Below are 25664 nucleotides of genomic sequence, written 5' to 3' on the forward strand. Positions count from 1 at the left end.
CACAAAGCTACATTCAAATGCATAAAAGAGGATTTTATGGCAATATTACTTTGATGGTTTTCTAGATTTTATTACTGCTTTGCTTTGGTTATTTCAGCAAGAGTGGCTGTCGCTAGTAGGCCCAATGGCAGTTTTGGCAGAAGCTGGGCAATGACCATCCACAGTCACAGGCTCCCTGCCTTGCTCTGAGCTCTTCCTGACAAGCTGTCAGTACTCCTCTCTGGATTTGCCCCTGGGCGAGCCCAAGACAGTGGAGACAACAGCAGCAGCTCCTACTGCCAACATGCTACCAATTGCTATCTTGGCTTGTAAAGGGAAAGGAAAATACAGGCTGGAATCATGATAAGCACTTTTATTTACCCCCAGGCACGTTAATGAAAAGCAGGCAGGGATAATCAGGGAAATTAAAAGAATGAGAGACATGTACCCCATAAATAGAAGGGTTAACATCCAGGTTTTTACCCTTAGATGAAGGCATTCAGTAAGAGGGCAATGTCAGGGTCCAGGGTGTCTGGTGAGACCAGAGGCAGTGTTGGTTTGACCCCACACCTGGGACTTGGCTGTGTCCAGGCAGTCTTTTTTGCAACATCGTCATCTCCGTCCCCGACTCCGCCGCCGCCCGGTCCCTGCGCTCCCGTCCCGCCCGCACTCCCTTCGGGGCTCGGCTTGTGCCGCGACCGTTCCCGCTCCGCTGGCGGGACGCAGCTCCCCGGGGGTGCCCGCGGTGCTCAGCTCGTCCCCAGGCTCCGGGACAACACCGGTCGCTCGCCAGAGCCGCGCCCGCGACCAGTCTTCAAAGGGGCCGCATCCTGCTGGCAGACGCCCGCTCGCATCCCCCGAGCTCCGCTCACCTTCGCCCCTGTGCCGCTGCTGCCGCCACCGATCTGCCGGCCCGCTCTAAATGGAAAGGGGCCGGGTACGCCCCGGGAAGGTGAGAAGGGCACGGTCGTTCCCGGGGTCACTGCCGCCTCTGCCCGGGAACCGTCCCGTCCTGTCCCTCCCCTCCGTTCGGGGCTCCGCTCCCGAGGGTGTTGCCAAAACCACCCGTTGGGTGGGAATTGTGGTCCTACCACCCAGGATGGTGCACACCGCCACCATGCAGGGAGCCTCTACGTCCGAGCGGTGCTTCCTAGCACTGCCTTCACAGCACCGACTCTGTGCCCTGTCACTTCGCAGAACGTTCTCTTGCAGAACAAGAACCCCTGGCTGCTGATTAAAGCCTGGCTTAGGAGCTGCTGTATTGTTTCACCAGTTTCTGTGTCTTTCTGTCCACATACACCATGGAGGAGAAAATGCCAGGAAAAGCCAAGCTGCAGCCACAGGAGGTGCTGCCAGTGTTCACACCTGGCTCCCTCTCTGTGGCCTCCGGTACCGAGGGGAAAACACTGTCTGCAATAAAGTGGCAGAATTTCCTTTCCCATTACAGCCTCTTTCAAAACTTCATCCTCATTTTGCACTGTGTACTCTGCCCCAACCCCTCTCTATATACATTGTCCTCTGGAAAGAGCCATTGCCTTCTCCAGGGCCAACCCTACTGTGTGGGCAGGTGTGGTGGTGGCTCCTCTCCTGCTCTTGTTAATCTCCTCTCTTTCAGCCTGTGGAGTGCTGGGACGAGGGGCTGCCCAGTGCTATTGTCGCCAGCATTTCCCAGGTTGGCCCATGGGTACACTCCATCACATGTGGCTGTAAAATCCTGTCTAGAGGCTTTCAAAATCCTAACATACACAGTCACACAGGATTATCCTTTTGGATTTCCTCCTCAGAAAAAGGGGCAAGAGACTTTTTCTTACACATTCATTACACAATTTTTTATCTATTATATTATTATTTTAATATTTATGATAAACTAGCCAGTCAATTACATAAAGCATAATAATATAATACTATAAAAATAAACATGCAGCAGCTTGCTTTGTAAAAGTTCTCTTACAATCTCTGAGCCTCTTATCCCTCTTACCCCCACACCAGGAAGCCCAGGCCTCTGAAGGACGGGTTTTAAGTCTTTTTTGCAACATTGTCATCTCCTGCAGAAACTCCACTTCTCAAAGCAAACAGAAAACAGCTCAAAGCAAGCACAATGGATTTTATGGCAATATTATTTTGGGTTTTTTACATTTTATTACTGCTTTGCTTTGGTTATTTCAGCAAGAGTAGCTGTTGTTAGTAGGCCCAATGGCAGTTTTGGCAAAGGCTGGGCAGTGACCCTCCATGGCCACTACTCCTTCTCTCTGGATTTGCCCCTGGGCGAGCCAAAGGCAGCGCAGCCGACAGCAATACCAGCGCAGACAAGAATACCAGTTCCTAGTGCCAGCATGCTACCAACTCCTATCTTGGCCTGTAAAGGGAAAGGAAAACACAGGCTGGAAACAAAAGAAGCAAATATATTTACCCCCAGGCATGCTAATGAAAAGCAGGCAGGGATAATCGGGGCAATTAAAAGAATGAGGGACATCTACCCCACAAACGGAAGGGTTTTTTGCCCTTAGGCTGTGGCATTCAGTAAGAGGGCACTGTCAGGGTACAGACAGACCACAGTGACCCTCCTGCTCCAGGGTCTCCAGTGAGGCCAGAGGCAGCAGAGGTATGGACCCCACACCTGGGACTTGACTGTCCCCAGACAGTGTGCGGGCTGTGTCCCTGTCCAGGGGCTCACAGGGAGCAGCAAGGAAGTGCTCTGTGAGGCACAGAGGGGCTTATCTCATGGTACTTACCTGGTCAGAGACACTCTTGCCATAGCGGAGCATTGTCACAAAGTGTTCACAGTTTTCGCAGAACACATTATAGGTCACCTCCATGCCAATGCAGCTCTCAGCACGCTTGATGATCTCCTCCACTGGGAGGGGGGTGCGGGAGCGGTCATACTTGTTGTTGACCTCCCAGGCATCAGTTCCCACCACCTCCTTCAGGAGCTGCTTCTTCACCTTGGCCTTTTTGCTCAATGTTGTGTCACTACTGCCTGACAGGCATCGGATCCCTTCATCTGGGAAAGGCAGGAAGGAGATAAGCCAGGCAGAACCTATGTGGCCCCTCCAAGACCTCAAATGGGTTTGTGGCAGCTCTTCGAAAGGCCATCTATATACACAGTTTTGGTCAACCACCAGCTTAAAGAGGGAGACAGGGCTGCTGGTGGACCCCAGCACCCCCTCTGCACCCTGCCAGGTTGCACCAGCCTTACCTGCGGACGTCAGGTGGACGACATATCCATCCCCCAAGTAGAGGGCCCAGTGTTGGTAAACTGATCGCTTGACCTTGATCAGGTCGCCAGGCTTGGGCTGGTGCCTGCGGCGTGACATCCCAGGAGCCTTCGGTCAGGACACGGCGATGCAGCTGGTCTGGCTCAGCGCAGGGCGCAGCGGAGCGGGGAGGTGTGGGGTGTGCAGAGGCACCTGCCGGGACGGCAGGCACGGAGGGCGTTAGTGCCGGGCACCGAGGGCATGAGCTGCCGGAGCGGCGGCCCCTCCGCGCCGGACCCGGCTCGGGGCGGCCCTTCCGTGCCTTGCCCTGCGCCAGCGGGCGGGAGCGGCCGCCCCTCCCACCCAGAGGATGAGGTCGACTCCCCCGCCGCCCTCCCCGGCTCCCCCCGCCGCCGTCCGGTCCCTGCGCTCCCGTCCCGCCCGCGCTCCCTTCGGAGTTCGGCTTGTGCCGCTGCCGGGCCCGCTCCGCTGGCGGGACGCAGCTCCCCGGGGGTGCCCGCGGTGCCCAGCCCGTCCCCAGACTCCGGGACACCTCCAGCCCCTCGCCAGAGCCGCGCCCGGCGCCGGCCCCCGACGGGGCCGCATCCTGCTGGCAGACGCCCGCTCGCATCCCCCGAGCTCCGCTCCCTGCCTTTTAGCATCGCCCCGCTCACCCTCGCCCCTGTTCCGCTGCTGCCGCCTCCGCGCTGCCGGCCTGCTCGAAAGGGAGACGGGCCGCGCACGACCCGCGGAAGCCAGAAGGGCAGGGTCCTTCCTGGCGTCACTGCCGCCTCTGCCTGGGAACCGTCCCGTCCTGTCCCGCCCCTCATTTCGGGGCTCCGCTCCCCAGGGGGTTGCCAAAACCACCTGTTGGGTGGGAACTGTGGTCCTGCCGCCGAGGATGGCGTGCACCGCCACCCTGCAGGGAGCCTATACTTTCGAGTGGTCCTCCCTTCTAGTGAAGGGCAACAGCACTGACTGCAGAACAAGAACCTCTGGCTCCTGATTAAAGCCTGGCTTGGGAGCTGCTGTACTGTTTCACCAATTTCCGTGTCTTTCTGTCCACATACACCGTGGAAGAGAAAATGCCAGGAAATCCAAGCTGCAGCCACAGGAGGTGCTGCCAGTGTTCACACCTGGCTCCCTCTCTGTGGCCCCCGGTACCAAGGGGAAAACACTGTTTGCAATAAAGTGGAAGCATTTCCTCTCCCATTACAGCCTCTTTCAAAACTTCATCCTAATTTTGCTCTGTGTACTCTGCCCCAATCCCTCTCCATGTACCTTGTCTTCTGGAAAGAGCCACTGCCTTCTCCAGGGCCAACACAAGTCCCTGCTCTGAGGTACCCTCGAGTGCTAAGCCGGCTGTGCTCCACCACGGGATCAGCTACATGCAAGGCTTGTGTTTTCCTGATTCTCCCTCCATCAGTTACTGCGTGGGCAGGTGTGGTGGTGGCACCAATGACTGTGGGTACGTAGGAGCTCCTCTCCTGCTCTTGTTAATCTCCTCTCTTTCAGCCTGTGGAGTGCTGTGATGAGGGGCTCCCCAATGCCATTGTCACCAGCATTCCCAAGTTGGCCCATGGGTACACTCCATCAGGTGTGGCTGTAAAATCCTGTCTAGAGGCTTTTAAAATCCTAACATACACAATCACACAGGATTATCCTTTTGGTTTGGGGAATGACTAATATGCTGACTACGAACTGCTTAAAATCCACTTGTGGTCACCAAAGAGACAATGGTCCCAGATCTGGGAGACAAAGGCTCCTGGCTGCCCTTGTCATCTCCAGGGATCTTTCTCTAAGCTCCAGCGTTTTGGCAGCCCAAAGATTAGAATCATAGAATGGGTTGGTTGAAAGGGACCTTAAAAATCATCTAGTAAACTTGCTCAGGCCTAATGCCAACAATCAGTGGGCTTATAGAGGTGAAGAGGGAAAGTGTGATGGCACAGTGGAACAAACAGTTGTCTGAGAAGGATCCAGCTAGGTTTTTTTGTCAGACTTACCCAGATTTGGGGGTCTGCTGCTCCCAAAGGGAGTTAGAGGAGCCAGGGAAAGAGGTACTTTCCAGGCAGGGAAAAAATGAACAGAACACCATCCTGTCCAAATCAGAGAACTGCTTGAAAACACTGGGGGAACAGCCTATAGGACCTGCCCTTCCTTCCTACCTCCCATCCTCCCAGGGACTGCTCAGTTTAGATCCTGCAGGCAGCACAGGCTCCAAGATGCTGCACATGCCTTGTCTGCCTTTTTGCAGGCCTGGGAACTGGTAGTTTTCCACCCAAACAGGCCCTCAGCTGAAGGACACAGTAAAACCTCAGCAATACTTTTATTTAACTTTTTCAGAAAGGTAAGGTTAAAATCAGATATTCACAGAAACAGACCACAGGATTCAGCTGATAAAAACAGGAAGGTTGGATAGAAAGCCTGCACCAGTCCTCAGCAAAACACTGGAGGCAAGATGGAGGGAAGGAAGGGATAATTTGCTTTCAAGTGCTCCCAGACTGCCACAAAAATCATCGCAGGCAATGAAATAAAAGCAAATGTGGCAACCAGGCTAGTGCTGCTGGCAATTATCTTCCACTCTTGACTTGTTATTTCTTAATGGGATGGAAGAGAGAAGCAAGGCTGAATTGTTGCACTTGCACACAAGATTATACTAAGAAGATAGAAGAGCAATTTAGGTCAACATGAGTTTGTTTGTTTAGATTTTCTTGTAATTATTAACTATTGCAGGAAGGGTAGCAAAGTTGCTTGTAGCCTTTGGTATCAGGTGTGGCAAATACTGGGGAATGACCACCCCCAGCCAGGGGCTCCCTGCCTTGCTTGGAGATCTTACAAATGGCCCATCAGTTGCTCTTTTTCTCATTCCACGATTGTCTAGAAGAAGAGCTTAAAAACAGCTTAAGGAAACCAGTACCAGCAGTAGCACTAATATTAGTAGCAAGAATAGCAGCAACAGGACTAACACCAAAAGTAGTCAAAACCAGAACTGTACCACCCACAAGTACATAAGTGAACACTTCACGATTGAAATCCATCATCTCTTGAATTCCCCTGACCTGTAAAGGGAAAGGAAAACACATGCTGGAAACAAAAGAAGCAATTATATTTACCCTCAAGCATGATAATAAAGAGCAGGTAGGTATAATCAGGGCAATTAAATGAATGACAGATATCTACCCCATAAATAGAAGGGCTAACACCCAGGTTTTTACCCTTAGGCTGTGGCATTCAGTAAGAGGGCACTGCCAGGGAGCAGACAGACCACACTGACCCTCCTGCTCCAGGGTGTCTGGTGAGGCCAGAGGCAGTGCTGGTTTGGACCCCACACCTGGGACTTGATTGTCCCCAGACAGTCTGTGGTCTGTGTCCCTGTCCAGGGGCTCACAGGGAGCAGCAAGGAGGTGCTGTGTGAGGCACACAGGGGCTTATCTCATGGTACTTACCTGGTCAGAGACACTCTTGCCATAGCGGAGCATTGTCACAAAGTGCTCACAGTTTTCCCAGAGCACATTATAGGTCATCTCCATGCCAATGTAGCTCTCAGCACGCTTGATGATCTCCTTCACTGGGAGGGGGGTGTAGGAGCGGTCATACTTGTTGTTGACCTCCCAGGCATTATTTCCCACCACCTCCTTCAGGAGCTGCTTCTTCACCTTGGCCTTTTTCCTCATTATTGGGTCACTACTGCCTGACAGGCATCGGATCCCTTCATCTGGGAAAGGCAGAAAGGAGATAAGCCAGGCAGAACCTATGTGGCCCCTCCAAGACCTCAAATGGGTTTGTGGCAGCTCTTCAAAAGGCCATCTATATACACAGTTTTGGTCAACCAGCAGCCCACAGAGGGAGACAGGGCTCCTGGTTGACCCCAACACCCCCTCTGCACCCTGCCAGGTTGCACCAGTCTTACCTGCAGATGTCAGGTGGACGACATATCCATCTCCCAAGTAGAGGGCCCAGTGCTGGTAAACTAATCGCTTGATCTCGATCAGGTCGCCAGGCTCGGGGTGCTGCTTGCTATACGCCATCCCAGGAGCCTTCGGTCAGGACACGGCGATGCAGCTGGTCTGGCTCAGCGCAGGGCGCAGCGGAGTGGGGAGGTGTGGGGTGTGCAGAGGCACCTGCCGGGACGGCAGGCACGGAGGGCGTTAGTGCCGGGCACCGAGGGCATGAGCTGCCGGAGCGGCGGCCCCTCCGCGCCAGACCCGGCTCGGGGCGGCCGCTCCCGCCCGCTGGCGCAGGGCAAGGCACGGAAGGGCTGCCGCTCCCACCCAGGGGATGAGGTCGGCTCCCCCGCCAACGTCCCCGGCTCCATCTCCCCCCGCCGCCGCCCGGTCGCCGTGCTCCCGTCCCGCCCGCGCTCCCTTCGGAGTTCGGCTTGTGTCGCGGCCGGGCCCGCTCCGCTGGCCGGACGCAGCTCCCCGGGGGTGCCCGCGGTGCCCAGCCCGTCCCCAGGCTCCGGGGCACCTCCGGCCCCTCGCCAGAGCCGCGCCCGCCGCCGGCCCGTGACGGGGCCGCATCCCGCTGGCAGACGCCCGCTCGCATCCCCCGAGCTCCGCTCCCTGCCTTTTAGCATCGCCCCGCTCACCCTCGCCCCTGTTCCGCTGCTGCCGCCTCCGCGCTGCCGGCCCGCTCTAAAGGGAGACGGGCCGCGCACGCCCCGCGGAAGCCAGAAGGGCAGGGTCCTTCCTGGCGTCACTGCCGCCTCTGCCTGGGAACCGTCCCGTCCTGTCCCGCCCCTCATTTCGGGGCTCCGCTCCCCGGGGGGTTGCCAAAAACCACCTGTTGGGTGGGAACTGTGGTCCTGCCGCCGAGGATGGCGTGCACCGCCACCCTGCAGGGAGCCTCTACCTTTGAGTGGTCCTCCCTTTCAGTGAAGGGCAGCAGCATTGACTGCAGAACAAGAACCTCTGGCTCCTGATTAAAGCTTGGCTTAGGAGCTGCTGTGTTGTTTCACCAATTTCTGTGTCTTTCCGTCCACATACACCGTGGAAGAGAAAATGCCATGACATGCCAAGCTGCAGCCACAGGAGGTGCTGCCAGTGTTCACACCTGGCTCCCTCTCTGTGGCCCCCGGTACCGAGGGGAAAACACTGTTTGCAATAAAGTGGAAGCATTTCCTCTCCCATTACAGCCTCTTTCAAAACTTCATCCTAATTTTGCTCTGTGTACTCTGCCCCAATCCCTCTCCACGTACATTGTCCTCTGGAAAGAGCCACTGCCTTCTCCAGGGCTAACAGAAGTCCCTGCTCCGAGGTACCGTCAAGTGCTAAGCCAGCTGTGCTCCACCACGGGATCAGCTACATGCAAGGCTTGTGTTTTCCTGATTCTCCCTCCATCAGTTACTGCGTGGGCAGGTGTGGTGGTGGCACCAATGACTGTGGGTAAGTAGGAGCTCCTCTCCTGCTCTTGTTAATCTCCTCTCTTTCAGTCTGTGGAGTGCTGGGACGAGAGGCTGCCCAGTGCCATTGTCATCAGCATTCCCAAGTTGGCCCATGGGCACAGTCCGTCATGTGTGGCTGTAATATCCTGTCTAGAGGCTTTTAAAATCCTAACATACACAAACACACATATGATTATCTTTTTGGATTTCCCCCTCGGAAATAGGGGCAAGAGCCTTTTTCTTACACATTCCTTACACAGTTTTTTATGTATTACATTGTTTTAATATTTATGATAATCTACCCAGTCAATTACATAACCATAATAATATAATACTATAATAATAAGCATGTTATCATAATATAATTTTATAATGCACTAGCTTGCTTTGTAAAAGTTGTCTTACAGTCTCTGAGCTTCTTATCCCTCTTCCCCCAACACCTGAAAGCCCAGGCCTCTGAAGGACGGGTTTTAAATCTTTTTTTGCAACATTGTCATCTCCTGCAGAAACTCCACTTCTCAAGGCAGACAGAAAACAGCCCAAAGTAAGCACAATGCGTGAATATTCCCACACTAAATATTCTTAGGATCTTCCAGCTCTGAGGTCATCTTGAGCAAAACCAACTCTATGGCAAGTGATGGATTCTGGTGCTCCTCCTCACACACTCACCTCGTGGTTCAGGCAGTGTTCAGCCAAATCCTGTCAGTGCACCCACCAGGCTTGATGGAAAGGCAACCAAATAATAATCAGCCTGAGCCTGACTGCACAGACAAGCACGGTACTGGAGCAAACCCCTGCACTTAGTGAAATGCTACAGCTTCCAAGAAGTACAAGAAAATTCACCAGCTGAAGTAATAGCAGTATTCTTGCCCTTTCCAGGCTGAATTAGACATGGGAGAGGTGCATGTGCTGCTCTCACCCAGTGCTCCCTTGCTAGGTGTTGCAGACAATGTTCTGAATACGGAAAGCTTAAAGCTCAGGGATTGCTGTCAAACCACCGAAATAGTTTAGGCAGGAAAGCAGTTTTGATCACATTTCCAGGAATCAAGAAAGGACTTTCAGTTTCAGTTTTAGGAGAATGTTTTCCTGTGTTAAAAGAAAGAATTTTATTTAAATGTAATAGCAAGGGGCTTTACAAAACACAACCTGAAGTCTTGGTTTTGTTATTTCAAATATTAAAAAACTAACACTGAAAAAACTGGTGACTTAAGTCCTTGTTTTGCTTTGCTTGTGTGCGTGGCTTTTGATTTAGTTCCTGAACCATGTTTGTTTCAATCCACAAGTTTTTTCCCTTCAGCTCTTCTGGTTCTCTCCCCAGTCCTACTGGTAGGGGATTGAGCGAGTGGCTCTCTGGTCCTTAGTTGCTGGCTGGGATTAAACCTCGCCAAGATGTGAAGAGCAGATAAAACCAGCAAGCCTCTTACAGAAGCTGTTTTGCTCTTATCTCTCCTTACAAGCCACAGGCTTCCAAACACTTAGGCTAGATACTCCAAGTAAAGAGCAATAAACTAGACTTTTCCAAAAGAGTTTTCTTCTCAGACAATCCACACATCAGCTTTGTGACAAGGAAATAGCAGGGCTCAGGACATTGGGAGATGAGCAATAGGTGCCTCACAGCTCATTCTCCACAGACATCACCCCCAGCACTGCAGGGATCCCAGCTTTGCCTTTCTGGTGGCTGGGGAAAGATTGATGTGCTGACTATGAACTGCTTAAAAGCCACCTCAGATTTGGGGGTCTGCTGCTCCCAAAGGGAGTCAGAGGAGCCAGGGAAAGGAACACTTTCCAGGCAGGAAAAAAAATGAACAGAACACCATCCTGTCCAAATCAGAGCACTCCTTGAAAACACTGAGGGATACAGCCTAGAGGACCTGCCCTTCCTTCCTACCTCTACCCTCCCAGGAGCTGCTCAGTTTAGATCCTGCAGGCAGCACAGGCTCTAAGACACTGCACATGCCTTGCTTGCCCTTTTGCAGGCCTGGGAACTGGTAGTTTTCCACCTACACAGGCCCTCAGCTGAAGGACACACAGTAAACCCTCAGCAATACTTTTATTTTACTTTTTCAGAAAGTTAGGTTTAAAATCAGATATTCACAGAAACAGCCCCCAGCTGGTAGCTGATAAAAACAGGAAGGTTGGATAGAAAGCCTGCACCAGTCCTCAGCAAAACAGTGGAGGTTGGGGGGGAAGAACAGAAAAGTTTCTTTCAAGTGCTCTCAGATTGTCACAAAAATTATCCCGGGCATAAAATCATCCCATAAAAGCAAATGTGGGAAATAGGTTAAGGTTGCTGGCAATCACCTTCCACTCTTGACTTGTTATTTCTTAATGGAATGGAAGAGAGAAGCAAGGTTGAATTGTTGCACTTGCACACAAGACTATACTCAAATAGATAGAAGAGGTATTTAGGTCAACATGAGTTTGTTTGTTTAGATTTTCTTGTAATTATTAATTATCTCAGGAAGGGCAGCAAAGTTGCTTGTAGTCTTTAGTATCAGGTGTGGCAAATACTGGGGAATGACCACCCCCAGCCAGGGGCTCCCTGCCTAGCTTGGAGGTCTTTCAAATGGCCCATCAGTTTCTCTTTCTCTTTTTCCTGATTTTCCTGATTGCCTTTGACAATACGGCCTTCTGAGCTCTGTCAAGCAGAGCAGCAGGACCAACAGCAGCACCAAGAGGACCAGCACCAGCAGTAGCCACAGCCACACCACCGGCAGCTAAAAAAGTGACCACTTTACTAGCGAGAGGGGTCCAAACTCGAATTGCTCTCCTGACCTGTAAATCTCCTCTCTTTCAGCCTGTGGAGTGCTGGGACGAGGGGCTGCCCAGTGCCATTGTCACCAGCATTTCCCTGGTTGGCCCATGGGTACACTCCATCATGTGTGGCTGTAAAATCCTTTTGGTTTTCCCCCTCAGAAATAGGAGCAAGTGACTTTTTATTACACATTGCTTACACAATTTTTTCTTTATTACAATATTTTAATATTTATGATAATCTAGCCAGTCAATTACATAAAGCATAATAATAAAATAATATAATAATGAACATGCAGTAGCTTGCTTTGTAAAATTTGTCCTACAATCTCCGAAACTTCAGTTTTAGGGCAGCAAAAGTAGCAGCAAGAACACTAGCACCAGCACCAACAACAGCAACAGCAACAGCACCAAGAGGAGCAGCAGCCGCAGCCAGAGTTGCACTAATGACAAATCCAATGCTGGATGCACTCTGAGCCAACACGCCTATCCCTACAATTGCATTCCTGGCCTGTAAAGGGAAAGGAAAACACATGCTGGAAACAAAAGAAGCAATTATATTTACCCCCAGGCATGCTAATGAAAAACAGGCAGGGATAATCAGGGCAATTAAAAGAATGAGGGACATTTTCCCCATAAGCAGAAGGGATAACACCCAGGGTTTTAGCCTTACGCTGTGGCATTCAGTAAGTGGGCACTGTCAGGGTGCAGATAGACCACAGTGACCCTCCTGCTCCAGGGTCTCCAGTGAGGCCAGAGGCAGCAGAGGTATGGACCCCACACCTGGGACTTGACTGTCCCCAGACAGTGTGCGGGCTGTGTCCCTGTCCAGGGGCTCAGAGGGAGCAGCAAGGAGGTGCTGTGTGAGGCACACAGGGGCTTATCTCATGGTACTTACCTGGTCAGAGACACTCTTGCCATAGCGGAGCATTGTCACAAAGTGCTCACAGTTTTTGCGAAGCACACGATAGGTCATCTCCATGCCAATGTAGCTGTCAGCACGCCTGATGATCTCCTCCACTGGGAGGGGGGTGTAGGAGCGGTCATACTTGTTGTTGACCTCCCAGGCATTATTTCCCACCACCTCCTTCAGGAGCTGCTTCTTCACCTTGGCCTTTTTCCTCATTATTGGGTCACTACTGCCTGACAGGCATCGGATCCCTTCATCTGGGAAAGGCAGGAAGGAGATAAGCCAGGCAGAACCTATGTGGCCCCTCCAAGACCTCAAATGGGTTTGTGGCAGCTCTTCGAAAGGCCATCTATATACACAGTTTTGGTCAACCACCAGCTTAAAGAGGGAGACAGGGCTGCTGGTGGACCCCAGCACCCCCTCTGCACCCTGCCAGGTTGCACCAGCCTTACCTGCGGACGTCAGGTGGACGACATATCCATCCCCCAAGTAGAGGGCCCAGTGTTGGTAAACTGATCGCTTGACCTTGATCAGGTCGCCAGGCTTGGGCTGGTGCCTGCGGCGTGACATCCCAGGAGCCTTCGGTCAGGACACGGCGATGCAGCTGGTCTGGCTCAGCGCAGGGCGCAGCGGAGCGGGGAGGTGTGGGGTGTGCAGAGGCACCTGCCGGGACGGCAGGCACGGAGGGCGTTAGTGCCGGGCACCGAGGGCATGAGCTGCCGGAGCGGCGGCCCCTCCGCGCAGGACCCGGCTCGGGGCGGCCGCTCCCGCCCGCTGGCGCAGGACAAGGCACGGAAGGGCTGCCGCTCCCACCCAGGGGATGAGGTCGGCTCCCCCGCCGCCCTCCCCGGCTCCATCTCCCCCCGCCGCCGCCCGGTAGCCGCGCTCCCGTCCCGCCCGCGCTCCCTTCGGGGCTCGGCTTGTGCCACGACCAGGCCCGCTCCGCTGGCGGGACGCAGCTCCCCGGGGGTGCCCGCGGTGCCCAGCCCGTCCCCAGGCTCCGGGGCACCTCCGGCCCCTCGCCAGAGCCGCGCCCGCCGCCGGCCCCCGACGGGGCCGCATCCTGCTGGCAGACACCCTCTCGCATCCCCCGAGCTCCGCTCTCTGCCCTTTCACATCTCCCCGTTCACCCTCGCCTCTGTTCCGCTGCTGCCACCACCGCGCTGCCGGCCCGCTCTAAATGGAGACGGGCCGAGCGCGCCCCGCGGATGCCAGAAGGGCAGAGTCGTTCCTGGCGTCACTGCCGCCTCTGCCTGGGAACCGTCCAGTCCTGAATATTCCCACACTGAATATTCTTAGGATCTTCCAGCTCTGAGGTCATCTTGAGCATAAACAACTCTATGGCAAGTGATGGATTCTGCTGCTCCTCCTCACACACTCACCTCGTGGTTCAGGCAGCGTTCAACCAAATCCTGTCTGTGCACCCACCAGGCTTGATGGAAAGGCAACCAAATAATAATCAGCCTGAGCCTGACTGCACGGACAAGCACGGTACAGGAGCAAACCCCCGCATTTAGTGAAATGCTACAGCTTCCAAGAAGTACAAGAAAATTCACCAGCTGAAGTAATGGCAGTATTGTTACCCTTTCCAGGCTGAATTAGACATGGGAGAGGTGCATGTGCTGCTCTCACCCAGTACTCCCTTGCTAGGTGTTGCAGACAATGTTCTGAATACAGAAAGTCTAAAGCTCAGGGATTGCTGTCAAACCACCAAAATAGTTTAGGCAGGAAAGCAGTTTTGATCACATTTCCAGGAATCAAGAAAGGACTTTCAGTTTCAGTTTTAGGAGAATGTTTTCCTGTGTTAAAAGAAAGAATTTTATTTAAATGTAATAGCAAGGGGCTTTACAAAACACAACCTGAAGTCTTGGTTTTGTTATTTCAAATATTAAAAAACTAACACTGAAAAAACTGGTGACTTAAGTCCTTGTTTTGCTTTGCTTGTGTGCATGGCTTTTGATTTAGTTCCTGAACCATGTTTGTTTCAACCCACAAGTTTTTTCCCTTCAGCTCTTCTGGTTCTCTCCCCAGTCCTGCTGGTAGGGGAGTGAGCGAGTGGCTCTCTGGTCTCTCGTGGTTCAGGCAGTGTTCCACCAAATCCTGGCATCCACCAGACTTCATGGAATGGTAACCCTTAATAATCACGTTAAGGTTGACTGCACAGACAAGCACAGTACAGGTGCAAACCCCTGCATTCAGTGAAATGCTACAGCTTTCACGAACTAAAAGAAAGTTCACCAGATGAAGTAATTCCAGTATTCTTGTCCTTTACAGGATGAATTGGAGATGCGAGAGGTGCATGTGCTGTCCTCACACAGCACTCCCTTGCAATTCTCTGAGTACAGAAAGGTTAAAGCTCAGAGATTGCTGTACAACCTCCTAATTAGTTTATCTGTGAAAGAAGTTTCAATTATGTTTCCTGGAATCAAGAAAGGATTTCGGTTTCAGTTTTAAGAGAATATGTTTTCCTGTATTAAAAATAAGAACTTTATTTAAATGTAATAACAAAGGGCACTACAAAACATGACCAGAGGTCTTGGCTTTGCTACTTCAAACATTGAAAAACTGATGTTGAAAAAAAACAATGAAATAATTCCATGTTTTACTTTGCTTGCATGCGTGGCTTTTGGTTTACCTGCTAAATCAAGTTTTTCTCAACCCACAAGTTTTTTCACTTCAACTCTTCCAGTTTTCTCCCCAGTCCAGCTGGTACGGGAGAGAGTGAGCAGCTGCCTGGTGCTTAGTTGCTGGCTGGGGTTAAACCCTGACAGCATGTGAAGAGCAGACAAAATCAGCAAGCCTCTTAGAGACAGCTGTTTTGCTCTCATCTCGCCTTACAGGCGAGGCTTTGAAAATGGTCCATGCAGTGATATCACTGTCAGAGTAGGAGGTATCCATGGCCTCCCCATGGCCTTCACCTCCCAAATATTCCCAACATCCAGTGCGTGCCAGAGTTGATCAGGTGGGTTTGCTGGGTGCAGTCATGGGATGCTGCTGCCTGCTCGAAGGTCGGTGTGCAGGGTTGTGGGTGGGAGTGCACTTTTCTCAAAGGTGCTGATAAACCAAACTTCATTCCCCAGTAACTGTATAAAATACAGAAGAAGAGGGGTTTGAATTGGTTTTGATCCTCAAACTCCAATGCTGGGAGGTTTTTTGTGGTGTTAGGAGGGCTTTGCTTATTGTAGCTGGTATTTCTGGAACAGGTACAGGAGTAGAGTCACATGAAAGGGCAGAATATAACAGTGACCACAGAATAGACTTTCTTGCCATTACTTAAAAAAATGTTTATTCATAAGCTGAAAAGAGATATGTAGGAGCCAGCAATAATGCCGTTTAATGAAATGTATGTGAAGATAATTAGCTGTTTGTGTAGAAATGTGCTTGAGTCCCAGGACCGCTGAGCAAATTAGTAATGAAAAAGCAACAGCAGCTTAAGCTGGGTATTAAAATCATAGCTGTAGAATGAAACAAAGGAAACAAGCCACTGCAGATGAAGGGTAGTAAAGTGGCTCTGCAGCATCTTAAGGAAAAAAAAGTTTGTCTATGGAATTTGACCTGTTTTCTATTCTTCTTATAGAGCCTAAACCCAGGACCTGAAAGCAGAAACCACCTGCAGCACTAAACTTGCACTGTGGGAGCTGCTTGGGTTTGTGTTTTATGTCTTGAGCAGGGAAGGTCGAGATGCTTTGGTTGCTTAACTGTGGTTAAACATCTGTCCTGATTCAGTTTGTTGGTTCCACTCTGCTGTTTTGAGTAAGTGCTGCATACCCATTGTTTGTCATACGCTGTGCTCACCACAGAGTTTTATCCTTTGTGGTATCACTTAGTGGGGAGAAAGGTCACACAGGGCTTCAAGTTTAACAAAGATGTGAAAAGCTGTAATTCCTGTCAGAGGGTAGATTGGTTGTAGGGACGTCAGAACTGGGGGAAAAAAATCCCATGACATAACTTTAACTCTTCCAAAAGAATAAAGGGAATTAGAGGAGGCTGAGCCCTTTCTAGCTGGGTGAGGAGGCAAAGGAGCAGGACTTGATGTAAAACTGGGGCTTTGGGAGAGCAGCTGCTTCCCTCTGTTGGGAAAAAAAAACAACTTGAAAAATGAGTGAATGTCTCAGGCAGGTGAAGGAGGGTAGTTTTTATAGGTTAGCTAAACGTAGAAATTTTTTAAAAAATTTTTTCATATCATCATAGAGTTTTGGAAAGCGCGAGGGACACGTCCCCCCTCTCTCAATGCAGGCCGGGAGCAGCTGCACTCGTGAGAGCTCCCCTCTGTGAACTTCATGCGTCGCCCGCTCTTGCAGCCACGGCTCTGCTCCGGATACATCGCGATCGCGTGACCTCAGTCGGGACGGCGCTGCCGTCTCAGTAGCACAGAACTGAGAGGGTGGTTTAGGTCATGTTTTTTCTGCTATTTGTTTGGGGTGTTTTTTGTTTTGTTCTGTTCTGTTCTCAGTTTTTAGTAAAACTGTTATTAATTTTCCTACTTCACTGCGACACCTCGTGGTTTCAAAAAAATTAGTGATTTAGAGGGAGGGAAATAAATAAGGAGAGGGTTTGACCTGATCAGAGGTCCCACCTCCTAAAACATATTGTCAGTAAACCAAGACAGTAGTTAAGGAGAAATTATCATTATGTATCACCAGTATGTGCCCAGAGCACGGTCCTTAGTCACAAAGACATTACAGCTGTGACCACTCTCTTCTATCAGCTGCATCACTGTGGCCCTGTGTCTTTTCCAAGGGAAAGCCCTTCTGGAATTTCATCTATACAAACAGTGAGTAGAGCTGAAGCAACATATACTCTGCAGATGCCTGTTCTTGCCTCAAAATAACCCTGGCTGGAGAGGCTGCTAGGAAAGGGGATACTGTGGATTTTTCTGTCCCCATAGCACTTTCTGGCATGTAAAATAATTGTTCTGTGTGAGCTCCTACTTCTCCATTTCAAAAAGCTCTGCATAGGTCCTTCTTCCTTGAGAAAGGAGGCAGCAGAGCTGAAAAAGGAGACTACATCTTGGTTTGGAAAATAAGTGCTTCCAGAAGATGATATGCTGCACAGTTTTTCTGTTGCCATATAGGAATCAGAATGTGCCAAATCACTTGTGCAAGAAAAAACAGTGTAGATGGTGAGCTTTGCAACAGGCTGCTGGGAAGTAGCTCCTGCACTTTTGATTCCCCAGCTCTTCTATTAGCAGGAGGGTGAAAAGGAAGGGATTTGACTTGGAGGCAGTTGTACAGCATTAGTATTTGGGGCTGCTAACAGCACACTTGCAGACTTTGGTCACCAACTCCCCTCCTTCCCAGGGTCACAAATGCTCTTCTGTCCCTAGATGTCTTTTCAGTCCTCCTGGCCCTCCAGCTTGCAATCTATCTCTTCCTCTTCCTTGCTGATATTGATACTGTGCACAGTAACATGCAGGTAATCACAAACAAAATGTGCATTTCCTTTCCATGTCATGGAAAGGGCAGCCCTTTGTGTTGCACGGCCAGCTTTTGATAGCAGAGGGGGGCTATAGGGGTGGCTTCTGTGAGAAGCTGCTTGGAGCTTCCCCTATGTGTGACAGATCCAATGCCAGTCAGCTCTGGGATGGACCCACCCCTGGCCAAGGCCAAGCCAATCAGGGATGGTAGTAGTTCCTCTGTGATAATGTGTTTAAGAAGGAGAAATAAGTTATTGCACAGATGTAATTGAGCTCAAAGAGAAGAGGAATGAGAATATGTGAGAGGAACAACTCTGCAGACAAGTGTCAGCGCAGAAGGAGGGGATGAGGTGCTCCAGGTGCCAGAGCTGAGATTCCCCTGCAGAGCTGAGATTGCCGTGCAGCCCGTGGGGAAGACCATGGTGACACAGGCTGTCCCCCTGCAGCCCATGGAGGTCTGCAGTTGAGTTGTGAAGAACTGTAGCCTGTGGGAAGGACTCACTTTGGAGAAACTCGTGAAGGACTGTCTCCCATGGGAGGGACCCCACGCTGGAGCAGGGGAAGGACTCCTCTCCCTGAGGAGGAAGCAGCAGCAGAAATGATCTGTGACGAGCTGACCATAACCCCCATTCGCCATCTCCCTGTGCCATTGGGAGGGAGGAGGTAGACCCCAGGAAAGAGGGAAGGGTGTGGGGAAAGTGGTTTTAAGATTTGTTTTGCTTCTTATTATCCTGCTCTGATTTTGATTGGTAATAAATTCAGTTAATTTCCACAAGTCAGGTCTGTTTTGTCCATGACTGTAATCGGTGAGTGACCTCTCCCTGTCCTTAACTCATGAACCTTTTGTTATATTTTCTCTCCCTTGTCTAGTTCCAGAGGGGAATGATAGAGAGGCTTTGGTGGGTACCTGGCATCCAGCCAGGGCCAGCCCACCACAGCCTTTCAAACTTCTCTTACAACCTGCTGACAAGAACGTGAGTAGTGAAGCAGTCCTCCTCTTCTTTAAAGACTGAGCAGCAACCAGGAGAAGAAAAAGCATTTGCTCCTTGCTGAGCTTTTCTTCCTCAAAGAAAAAAAGAAGCACAATAGGGTGGATTGTGGATTTGCATGTTGGAGGAGGCTTGTTGGCTGGAGAAGTGAGTGGGCAGGGATTGCTGTTGCCTCCCCTCACGTCCCCCCGGAGCACCATGAGCTCACACAGGTCTGGGCCACCTCAGCCCTGCCAGGCACTCATCCAGGGCATGGAGCAGACAGACAGCTGCTGCCAGCTGTGCTGCCCAGGCCAGGAATGGCCAAGCCCCGCGGCTCCTCTCCGGCCTTCATGCACAGGATGCATTCGGGTGGAGGCCTGGCACTAGGGCCAGCACAGAGGGAGGGGAAGCACACATGTGCATCAGCTGTGGCTGCCCAAAAGTACTTGGGCTCCAGGTTCTGCCCAGGCACCTGACCTGCAACTTTCAGCAGTAGCCTAAGTAAGACAGGCAGATCCATGCCATGGGGAATCTGGCATCAAAACTTCCCAGATCTCTGTGGCAAAGAACTGATGTCACCTTCAAGTGCCTCCTCCGTGCTTGCCACTTGTTAGACATCTCAAATCATTAGGAATAGATGCACGTCTTGGCAAGGGATTTAAATCTAATGGCTCTCCACGTCTTTTCCAACAGTCTCTTTGCACTCCTGTGATCTGGAGAGTTTATGTGTGGCTGGTGCTCTTGTTCACCTTTTGTGTACCTTTTTTTACAGAGGTGAGTGCATCTGTTTATCAACCATTCCCTAGAGCAAACAGGGGTTGAGTCTTTCTAGCCCTACCTGCAGCCACGCTCTCCTCCTGTCATAGCATAAACCCCCAAGCCTTTTTTTTTTTCCCTTAAGACTCAGTGTATGCCAGTCAAATCCATTTTATGCAGCCTTGGGGATGATTCAGATCACAACCCTTAAGCCTTTAGAGAGGGAGCTGTAGTGCAGCTGCCTGGGAGGAGCACACTGCCCGGCTCACAGCAAGAGCCAGCCACAGCATGGGTCAGCTGCTTGGCAGTGATTTTGAAAGGACTGTTTCCCTTTTGTCCTACAGTTGACCAGGCTAGAGACTGCGCTGGGTTGTGTCTTGGATATTGCAGTAATGATTAATCCCTGAAGGGCCCTGTGGGCTGGTACCAAAAATGGCAGAGAATGCTGCAGACAGATCCCAACTGGCCTCAAATAAATGCAAAAGACTTTGCAGCAAAGAGCAGGGATGAGGTTAGTCCCACCTGCAAAAACATGTGGGACTGCACAGTGCTGGGGCTTCCCCAGCTTACACTCAATAGCCCAGGTTTTCATCCTCTGGTGTGCAACAGATTCAGATACATGAAATCCCTACACAAACCCACCAATTTAGGGGCAGGCTGGCTGTGCCCTGGAGCACAGGTAGGGATTAATCTCTTGTCTGTTTGTAAATTAACAGCCTTGTTAACTGCAGGAATCAAAAAAGGAGTTTCAGTTTCACTCTTATGAGAATATGTTTTCCTGTATTAAAAATAAGAATTTTATTTAAAGGTAATAAGACAGCAGTACAAAATACAACCAGAAGTCTTGGCTTTGTTATTTCAAACATTAAAAAACTGACAGTGAAAAAACTAGTGAATTAAGTCCTTGTTTTACTTTGCTTGTGTGCATTGGAAGTTTTTTGACTTCAACTCCTGCTGGTAGGGGAGTGAGCTTAGTTGTTGGCTGGGGTTAAACCTCGACAAGATGTTAAGAGCAGATGAAACCAGCAAGCCTCTTACAGAAGCTGTTTTGCTCTCATCTCTCCTTACAGGCCAGGCACTTGCCTGAAACAAAAGCAACACAGGAGTCTATTTCTTACAGGTGGGCTGCAGGGAACACTTAGGCCAGATACTCCAGGTAAACAGAAGCAAACCAGACTTTCTCAGAAGTTTTCTTCTCAGATAATTCACGCATCAGCTTTGTGACAAGGAAATAGCAGGGCTCAGGACATTGGGAGACGAGCAATAGGTGCCTCACAGCTCATTCTCCACAGACATCACCCCCAGCACTGCAGGGATCCCAGCTTTGCCTTTCTGGTGGCTGGGGAAAGACTGATGTGCTGACTATGAACTGCTTAAAAACCACTTGTGGTCACTGAAGAGACAATGGTCCCAGATCTGGGGGACAAAGGCTCCTGGCTGCCCCTGCCATCTCCAGTGGTCTTTCTCTAAGCTTCAGTGCTTCTGTGGCTCAAAGTGTAGTACCACAGAATGGGGTGGTTGAAAGGGTCCTTAAAAATCACCTAGTAAGCTTGCTCAGGTCTAATGCCAACAATTACTGGGCTTACAGGGGTGATGAGGAAAATTTTGGTGGAACAGATGACTGAGAAAGAGCCAGCTGAGTTTTTTTTTGGTCAGACTTCCCCAGACTGGGGGGGGGGGGTGTGATACTCCCAAAGGGAGCCAGAGGAGCCAGGGAAAGGCAGGCAAAAAAATGAGCAAAACACCATCACAGAGCCTGTAACACCTGCCCTTCCTTCCTAACTCTCACCCTCCCAGGAGCTGCTCAATTTAGGCACTGCAGCCACCAGCTCTAAGACACTTTACATGCCTTGCTTGCCCTTTGGTAGGCCTGGGAACCAGGGGTTTTCCACCTACACAGGCCCTCAGCTGGAGGACACATAGTATATGCTCAGCAATACTTTTATTTTATGTTGTCAGAAAGTTAAGGTTAAAATCCCTTATACACAGAAAGAGTCCATAGGAGTCAGCTGAGAAAAAGAGGATGTGGGTGGAAAGCCTGCACCAGTCCTCAGCAAAGCACTGGAGTGGAGGTGGCAGGGAAGGAAGGGATACTTTGCTTGCAAATGCTCCCAAACTACCAAAACATCATCCTAAGCAATGAAAAAAAAAAGCAGATATGGCAAACAGGCTGGTGCTGCTGGGGTCACATTGAATGGTGATGCTCAACTTACTCTTTCTAAAGGGATGGGAGAAGGAAGGCTGAAGTATTTAACTCACACACAAAGCTACACTCACACACAAAGCTACACTCACACACAAAGCTACACTCACACACAAAGCTACACTCACACACAAAGCTACACTCACACACAAAGCTACACTCACACACAAAGCTACACTCACACACAAAGCTACACTCACACACAAAGCTACACTCACACACAAAGCTACACTCACACACAAAGCTACACTCACACACAAAGCTACACTCACACACAAAGCTACACTCACACACAAAGCTACACTCACACACAAAGCTACACTCACACACAAAGCTACACTCACACACAAAGCTACACTCACACACAAAGCTACACTCACACACAAAGCTACACTCAAATGCATAGAAGAGGATTTTACGGTAATATTATTTTGGTGGTTTTTCAGATTTTATTAAGGCTTTGATTTGGTTATTTCAGAGTGGCTGTTGTTAGTAGGCCCAATGGCAGTTTCGGCAGAGGCTGGGCAGAAACCCTCCACGGCCAGAGGCTCCCTGCCTTGCTCTGAGCTCTTCCTGACAAGCTGTCAGTACTCCTTCTCTCTGGATCTGCCCCTGAGCAAGCCCACCAAGACAGTGGAGACAACAGCAGCAGCTCCTACTGCCAGCATGCTACCAATTGCTATCTTGGCCTGTAAAGGGAAAGGAAAACATAGGCTAGAATCATGATAAGCAATATTTACCCCCAGGCATGCTAATGAAAAGCAGGCAGGGATAATTAGGGCAGTTAAAAGAATGAGAAACATCTGTTCCATAAGCAGAAGAGGTTACAGTCCGGGTTTTAGCCTTTGGGTGTGGCATTCAGTAATAGGGCACTGTCAGGGTGCAGATAGACCACAGTGACCCTCCTGCTCCAGGGTGTCTGGTGAGGCCAGAGGCAGTGCTGGTTTGGACCCCACACCTGGGACTTGGCTGTCCCCAGGCAGTCTGTGGGCTGTGTCCACAGTCCACAGGCTCACAGGGAGCAGCAAGGAGGTGCTGTGTGAGGCACACAGGGGCTTATCTCATGGTACTTACCTGGTCAGAGACACTCTCGCCATAGCGGAGCATTGTCACAAAGTGCTCACAGTTTTTGCCGAGCACATCATAGGTCACCTCCGTGTCAATGTAGCTCTCAGCACGCTTGATGATCTCCTTCACTGGGAGGGGGGTGTGGGAGCGGTCATACTTGTTGTTGACCTCCCAGTCATTATTTCCCACCACCTCCTTCAGGAGCTGCTTCTTCACTTTGGCCTTTCTTGTAAATATTGAGGCAGTGCTCACCAACAGAGATGGGGCCCCTTCATCTGGGAAAGGCAGGAAGGAGATAAGCCAGGCAGAACCTGTATGGCCCCTCCAAGACCTCAGATGGCTTTCTGGCTGCGCCTGGAAAGGCCATCCATCTCCACACACAGGGTGGGTCCACCAGCAGCCCACAGAGGGAGACAGGGCTCCTGAAGCACGTTAACATCCCCTCTACACCCTGCCAGGCTGCACCAGCCTTACCTACAGGTGTTACGTTGAGGACATATCCATCCCCCAAGTAGAGGGCCCAGTGCTGGTAAAGTTGTCGCTTGATCTCAATCAGGTCGCCAGGCTCGGGGTGCTGCTTGCTATACGCCATCCCAGGAGCCTTCGGTCAGGACACGGCGATGCAGCTGGTCTGGCTCAGCGCAGGGCGCAGCGGAGCGGGGAGGTGTGGGGTGTGCAGAGGCACCTGCCGGGACGGCAGGCACGGAGGGCGTTAGTGCCGGGCACCGAGGGCATGAGCTGCCGGAGCGGCGGCCCCTCCGCGCCGGACCCGGCTCGGGGCGGCCGCTCCCGCCCGCTGGCGCAGGACAAGGCACGGAAGGGCCGCCCCTCCCACCCAGGGGATGAGGTCGGCTCCCCCGCCAACGTCCCCGGCTCCATCTCCCCCCGCCGCCGCCCGGTAGCCGCGCTCCCGTCCCGCCCGCGCTCCCTTCGGGGCTCGGCTTGTGCCACGACCAGGCCCGCTCTGCTGGCCGGACGCAGCTCCCCGGGGGTGCCCGCGGTGCCCAGCCCGTCCCCAGGCTCCGGGACACCTCCGGCCCCTCGCCAGAGCCGCGCCTGCCGCCGGCCCCCGACGTGGCCGCATCCTGCTGGCAGACACCTGCTCGCATCGCCCCGCTCACCCACCTCCCGTCTCGCTGCTGCCGCGACCAGACTCCTGACCCGCTGGCACGCTATAAATAGCGAGGAGAAGGCGCTTGCGCAGATCCTGCCGGGATCACTGCCAGGGCTATCCCGGAGCCCCCCCGTCCCGTCCCGCCCCGCCCCGCCCCTCCCGAGGCTCCACTCCCGAGGGTGTTGGCTAATCCGCTCGCTGGGTGGAAAATCTGGTCCTGTCCCCGGCGAAGACGGGCCACCGCCGCCTTGCCATCTCCTGCAGCCGCGAAGGGGTTCTGCTTCTACGCGGCCTTGCAGTGAGTGAGCATCCGTCACCAGGAAACCTTCCGAAAGGGAAAGGATATGCTGCCGTTCCAATTCTTCACTGTCAGGAGAAACAACAGCGATGGAGCTCAGAATGTAGTCGTTTTATGGCAAAGAGATTTTTAGGATGCGTTTTTATTTTTTGACGCGGCCCAGGCATTTCTTTCGGGACATCAGCGGAATCTGATGATTGTGCCCAGCAAGAGCCTTGATCCGAGAGGGATCCCGATCCTGTACGGCCATCTCCTGGGCTGTTGCCTGCACAGTGTGCTAAAAAGGAAGGTTCACTAACAATAAAACTGTCTTCTTGGTGAGTTGAACTCAGCAGTGTATTTAAAGCCCAGCATTTAAAAAGTCAGGTGAGCAAGCTGGTTTATTTAAAAGATGAGAGCAGTGGGAGATTTGTCAACTTTCTGGCTTCTAGTGACATGAATTAGTTAATTTAGTGGAGCACTGAGTGGCAGTTCTTTCTGTATCACCCCCTACTTCAAGTCTGAACTATTTGCAAAGCTTTGTAGTGGAAAGCCAGGGCCATTCTTGTGGTATTGACCAATATATATATATATATATTTATATGTAGAAACCCAGAAATCTGCCTTACCTGGGCACAGCAGGGTTTGTTGCCCGGGGGAGCCCAAGCTGGGATCCTACAGGGCAGGGACTGGCCTGTGCTCCCACCAGTGCAAGGGGAGGTGAGCATGGTCAGCACCACTCAGCAGTCACAGAATCGCACTGTAGCAGGCACACAGTGCAATAGGAAGCTGCCACTGAAGAGGCAGGACAGATGGCATTATAATCACGGTAAAATTCCATCATAGGGTTGACAGTTCATTTGTACACAAGTAGGTCTCTCTCGTTGATTCATTTTCATTATGTAATGAGGTTGAAAGGCCCATTCTATTCACACACTCTCCAAAATAGCTGTGGCCTGTGTGTATGAACATGCCACATGAGCAGGCTGGTGTGTCCTTGAATGGACCAGAATAACCTAACTCACCATGGAGACTACAAATACTTCTCTGGCTAACAATACACATGAGTTTATGGATAAAAAGGAAAGGAGAAAGGGTAAGTAAATAATAACCGGCATTATGGCAGAAACAACAGGAGGCCCACACTGTTCCTCACTGTAATCATTGTTAAGGAAACCCTTCTGTCTGACCACCCAGGAGCCCCTCTGGCAGGCACACTCACACCACCTGAGCTGGGACTGCCCATCAGGGCAGGTGGCTCCAGTGAGCCAATGGGTGCCCTGCTCGACTCCCTGTACATCCCACACTCACACAGTCAGACAAGGTTTCCTCACTGGCTTGACCCCAGGTTTCCCCTAGCAGAGTCTCAGACACCCAGACCCTTAAAATAAATTGCAACAACAAAAGAGCAGCTTGAGCTGGGTGCCTTCAAGGAGGGACCCCAGAAAAAGAAACCCTGCAGTTTTTATACCCTCACAGTCTAAGTGTGAAAGTCTGCTGTCCCTGGTTCCTGCTATGTCTCTGAGTGTCTCTTCACGGTGCCACAGGTCCCCATGCCCTTTGTTATGTAAAAGGCTGGCACCAGTTCAGGGCCCTTTGCCTCTTGCACTGCAGCTGCACACTGAGCTTCAAGCTCAGT

At 51.5% G+C, this 25664-nt stretch overlaps 4 protein-coding genes across 5 annotated transcripts; all 4 read right to left on the minus strand.

Annotated features, from left to right (window-relative positions):
* Positions 1–1793: 1793 nt before the first annotated feature.
* On the minus strand, positions 1794–8049 carry LOC120322437 (phospholipase A and acyltransferase 1-like). The gene is made up of 4 exons (XM_039380893.1): positions 7762–8049; positions 3176–3386; positions 2712–2980; positions 1794–2335 (listed from the first exon to the last, which is right to left on the minus strand). The coding sequence occupies exons 2-4, from the start codon at positions 3291–3293 to the stop codon at positions 2216–2218; spliced, it is 507 nt and encodes a 168-aa protein (XP_039236827.1). The 5' UTR covers positions 3294–3386; positions 7762–8049; the 3' UTR covers positions 1794–2215.
* On the minus strand, positions 5483–12955 carry LOC113996789 (phospholipase A and acyltransferase 1-like). Its single transcript, XM_027738052.2, has 4 exons — positions 12800–12955; positions 7084–7210; positions 6620–6888; positions 5483–6232 (listed from the first exon to the last, which is right to left on the minus strand). The coding sequence occupies exons 2-4, from the start codon at positions 7199–7201 to the stop codon at positions 6020–6022; spliced, it is 600 nt and encodes a 199-aa protein (XP_027593853.1). The 5' UTR covers positions 7202–7210; positions 12800–12955; the 3' UTR covers positions 5483–6019.
* On the minus strand, positions 11490–23434 carry LOC120323181 (phospholipase A and acyltransferase 1-like). 2 transcript variants are annotated; one of them, XM_039380892.1, is made up of 4 exons: positions 23236–23434; positions 12673–12799; positions 12209–12477; positions 11490–11821 (listed from the first exon to the last, which is right to left on the minus strand). In XM_039380892.1, exons 2-4 carry the CDS (start codon positions 12788–12790, stop codon positions 11633–11635), a joined length of 576 nt encoding a protein of 191 aa, XP_039236826.1. In that variant the 5' UTR covers positions 12791–12799; positions 23236–23434; the 3' UTR covers positions 11490–11632. The 2 variants fall into 2 exon arrangements, with proteins under 2 accessions (XP_039236826.1, XP_039236824.1); XM_039380890.1 differs by lacking the exon at positions 23236–23434 and having other exon boundaries at positions 12673–12806.
* On the minus strand, positions 21977–23845 carry PLAAT1 (phospholipase A and acyltransferase 1). The gene is made up of 4 exons (XM_039380894.1): positions 23760–23845; positions 23109–23319; positions 22641–22909; positions 21977–22255 (listed from the first exon to the last, which is right to left on the minus strand). The coding sequence occupies exons 2-4, from the start codon at positions 23224–23226 to the stop codon at positions 22151–22153; spliced, it is 492 nt and encodes a 163-aa protein (XP_039236828.1). The 5' UTR covers positions 23227–23319; positions 23760–23845; the 3' UTR covers positions 21977–22150.
* Between the last annotated feature and the right edge of the window lie 1819 nt (positions 23846–25664).

The sequence above is a fragment of the Pipra filicauda genome, unplaced genomic scaffold, assembly GCF_003945595.2.
Source record: "Pipra filicauda isolate LSUMZ 115617 unplaced genomic scaffold, ASM394559v2 scaffold206_size1356665_pilon, whole genome shotgun sequence".
In the NCBI taxonomy this organism is placed as follows: Eukaryota; Metazoa; Chordata; class Aves; order Passeriformes; family Pipridae; genus Pipra; species Pipra filicauda.